This window comes from Sinocyclocheilus anshuiensis, unplaced genomic scaffold (genome assembly GCF_001515605.1).
Source record: "Sinocyclocheilus anshuiensis isolate Anshui unplaced genomic scaffold, SAMN03320099.WGS_v1.1 scaffold1240, whole genome shotgun sequence".
In the NCBI taxonomy this organism is placed as follows: Eukaryota; Metazoa; Chordata; class Actinopteri; order Cypriniformes; family Cyprinidae; genus Sinocyclocheilus; species Sinocyclocheilus anshuiensis.
In genome coordinates, this window is record NW_015542555.1 from 1210354 (window position 1) to 1213754 (window position 3401).

General features: G+C 38.3%; 2 protein-coding genes across 2 annotated transcripts in view; one reads left to right on the forward strand and one right to left on the reverse strand.

Annotated features, from left to right (window-relative positions):
• Nucleotides 1–1142, reverse strand: part of LOC107694353 (negative elongation factor E-like) — a 4298-nt gene extending 3156 nt beyond the window's left edge. Inside the window, exons 1-5 of the mRNA XM_016494039.1 lie at nt 1066–1142; nt 806–890; nt 360–429; nt 125–270; nt 1–25 (exon numbers count right to left, since the gene is read on the reverse strand). Of these exons, the coding sequence (XP_016349525.1) occupies nt 1–25; nt 125–270; nt 360–429; nt 806–880 (316 nt within the window). The 5' untranslated portion in view covers nt 881–890; nt 1066–1142. The remainder of the gene's footprint in view (nt 26–124; nt 271–359; nt 430–805; nt 891–1065) is intronic.
• Nucleotides 1142–3401, forward strand: part of LOC107694354 (helicase SKI2W-like) — a 35837-nt gene continuing 33577 nt past the window's right edge. Inside the window, 4 exon segments of the mRNA XM_016494040.1 lie at nt 1142–1220; nt 1472–1593; nt 1671–1792; nt 1893–2010. Of these exon segments, the coding sequence (XP_016349526.1) occupies nt 1208–1220; nt 1472–1593; nt 1671–1792; nt 1893–2010 (375 nt within the window). The 5' untranslated portion in view covers nt 1142–1207.

Below are 3401 nucleotides of genomic sequence, written 5' to 3' on the forward strand. Positions count from 1 at the left end.
CTGGGGCAGAACCTTTCTCAGGATCCTGAAACACAAAGAAAATCCATAATTAGTGTTTTGTATGAAAAATAGACCAATCAAATTTATGTTGACTTGCCATTAATGAGGTGAAAACATCTCTTACTTTCAGTTTACCCTCAAGTGTTCTGGAGCGCTTGAAGCCTGAGTTCTTGTTCTCTGATTTGATGGCGCTGATCGCTCCAGACTTGATCAGCATTTTGGCCTGCTCTGTTGCAGTCGCTGTATCCACCACCGGCTGATCTGACAAAGCTGAACAGAGACATTCAGAGAGATCATTCGTAGATCACAGATTTCTTGCAAACGTATTAAAAAGTTTAGAGATCCATAAATTGACTTACTGCGCTTCAGTCCTGTCTGACTCGTCTGATTGGTGGAGCTCTGTTTCTTCAGAGCCATTAGGGCCTTTTTCTACATGATGGAAGAGAACGTAGACAATACTATACCTCAAAAGGATAGTTTATTTATTACATATATGCACATATGTGTCTTTTTCACCTTTGGCAGCTGGGGCTTAAAATACAGATAATGTGTAACTGAATCAACACTGAACTGACTTGAGCTGAATGAGCTGCTTTACAGTTTCATAATTGATGAATTTTGGAACATTAAGACAACGTTATTTTCCTGTTTATTATTATTATCTGCACTGCATAAAGCATATAAATTTATGAATTTTAATAAGACTTTACTTTTTTTAATATGATTATTTTACGATAGTGCTTTTAACGGTTACAAAATGTAGCCTTAGAAAGCATTTAATGAGAACCGTAAGTATCGTTTTCACCTTTTTCTTTAGTTTAGCATATTTCTTCTGCAGTGCTTCCTCCTCTTCTGTCAGTGAGCTGGGAAATATTGCCATTTTCGTGGATCTCAAGGGAAAAAAACAACAGCAATGTTTGAGCAGATGCCCTACGTTACATCTTTTCCAATCAATGCATCACCATATTAACATGTTATCGACGTTTCCGTTACAGCTGGCTTTTAACAACTTTCATTTTTCTTTTTAAAAAACTGCATAAAAGACAGGACTTTATATTAAATTACCTCAAATACAGAAAATGAGAAAAAGCGGCTGCAGTAATTCCTCACTCGGCGCACAATTATGACGTCATCTGTTGTCATCCGCGAAACCAGCTCAAACAAAATAGTTTGTCCTTAATAATTTTTTAAAGAACTGCAGAGTGACATGGACAAAATAGGTATGATAAATATAATAGTAGTTTATTTTATTTGGGATTTGTAATTCTGCGTGTTTACCTGAGCCGCCAGTTCAGGATTGAGCTGATCTGTGTAATTATTCGCTCATATGACAGCCAGCTCAGCAACTATATTGCCAAACTACATCTGACAGTAATGAATCTGGCTTTTATGAGTATTTTGGTGTCACCCCAGATTTTAGTCATTGTAGTAGCAGTGGTACTGATGAACTGCTGTTTTCTTCTGTGTGTAGATTTGCCCCCAGTGGGTCCTGATGATTTGCCCCTGTCTCTGCTGGAGATGGGCTGCTTGGGGAGATTTGAGCTCATCACACACCCACTGCCCAAAAACAGACCCCTGCCTCCACACAGCACGGTTAGTCATTTAATAGTACTAAAATAATAATGGTATTCCTTTGTGTAAACTAATACATTATATTCGGTGTCATTCAGCTTCCCCATGGCCTCCCTCCTACTTGTCTGGATCTAAAAACAGAGGTAGAAAAGCGTTTTCTCCGAGACCCTGCCTGGCTCCCGGTACACGATGTAGATGATGCCTTCCACAAGTTCCTTAAGTATGAAATAAGACACATGCAGAACATAGTGCTTGTCTTTGCAATATATATATTATATATATCTTTACTTAGTTTTGTCTATTACAACTATGTCCTTTAGGATAAGTATGCGAGACAAAGAGGTGGACTCTCTCCTGCACTGCTCACTGTCTCCACTGCACTCTGGTCTGTCTGTGGTCAGAGATCCCACCACCGGTATGCTGCTGGATTTCACTGAGGTAACGCTGGAAAACATTTACTGCGTTCTGTTTGTCGATCTTAAAGTTTGTTTTCTTATTCCATTTTAATCTTCAAAGATAGATTCAGTATTGTTATTGTTACCTAAAACTAAAACTATTAAAAATTGTTTTTTGTTAATCAAAATTAAATTGGAATGAAATTATAAATATTAGATGCAATATAAAATATAAAAACTTAAAAACTAAAAATTAAAATAGGTAGTTGAAATAGTTAAAATATTACAATTAATTATTGAAACTGAAATAAAAATAAATTGAATATAAATATTTAAATGCAAACAAATGACAAAAACCTAAACTAAAATTAAAATGAAAACTGAAAATAAAAGCTAATTTAAAACATTAATAAACACAATAGGTTGATTTCCAGAAGAATGTAGAAACTGTGATTCATAACAATATTGCTTTGTTTTATTTGAACGTCCCAATATGTCATCTTCCAGCTGGACCAATGGTGTCAGTTTGAGTCAGACTATCTGTTTGCCCAGCCAATGGAAATCTGTTTGGAAACAATCATTACTTTGCAGTTCAGTTGCTGCCAATAGTTTTGCTTAAAATATGCTCTTCATCTTTAAATTAAAGGGGTCCTATTATGCTTTTTCACTTTTTCAACTTTAGTTAGTCTGTAATGTTGCTGTTTGAGCATAAAAATGATCTGCAAAGTTACAAAGCTCAAAGTCCACTTCAAAAGGAGATATTTTATTTAACAGAAATCACTTCTCAAAAACTACAACGAACGACTCGTTTGGACTACAACTCATATTTTCTGGGATTTGTGATATCATAAATACCGATGAATGGGACGAGACCTGGTTGAGCTGCACTAGAGAAGGCAACGAGTGTTATCACTATGTCAGAGACACGCGCTAGCTTTCCCAAGGCAGACAAACTTAGAGTGGTTACAATCATCCAGGTTGAAATCTCGCTCAAATTGATTTGATTTTGATGCAATATTTACACTGAAGCTTGCATTCGGCTATGGTAAGGGGCGTGACATTTCCCGACCAGGCGCCAAGTGCTGCCAATCACAACACACACTGGCCCAGCTAACCGATCACAGCACACACTGGCCTAGCTAACCAATCACAACACACACTGGCCCAGCTAACCAATCACAGCACACACTGGCCACACTGGCCCAGCTAACCAATCACAACACACACTGACCCAGCTAACCAATCCCAACACACACTGGCCCAGCTAACCAATCCCAACAGACACTGGCCCAGCTAACCAATCACAGCACACACTGGCCCAGCTAACCAATCACAACACACACTGGCCCAGCTAACCAATCCCAACAGACACTGGCCCAGCTAACCAATCACAGCACACACTGGCCCAGCTAACCAATCACAGCACACACTGGC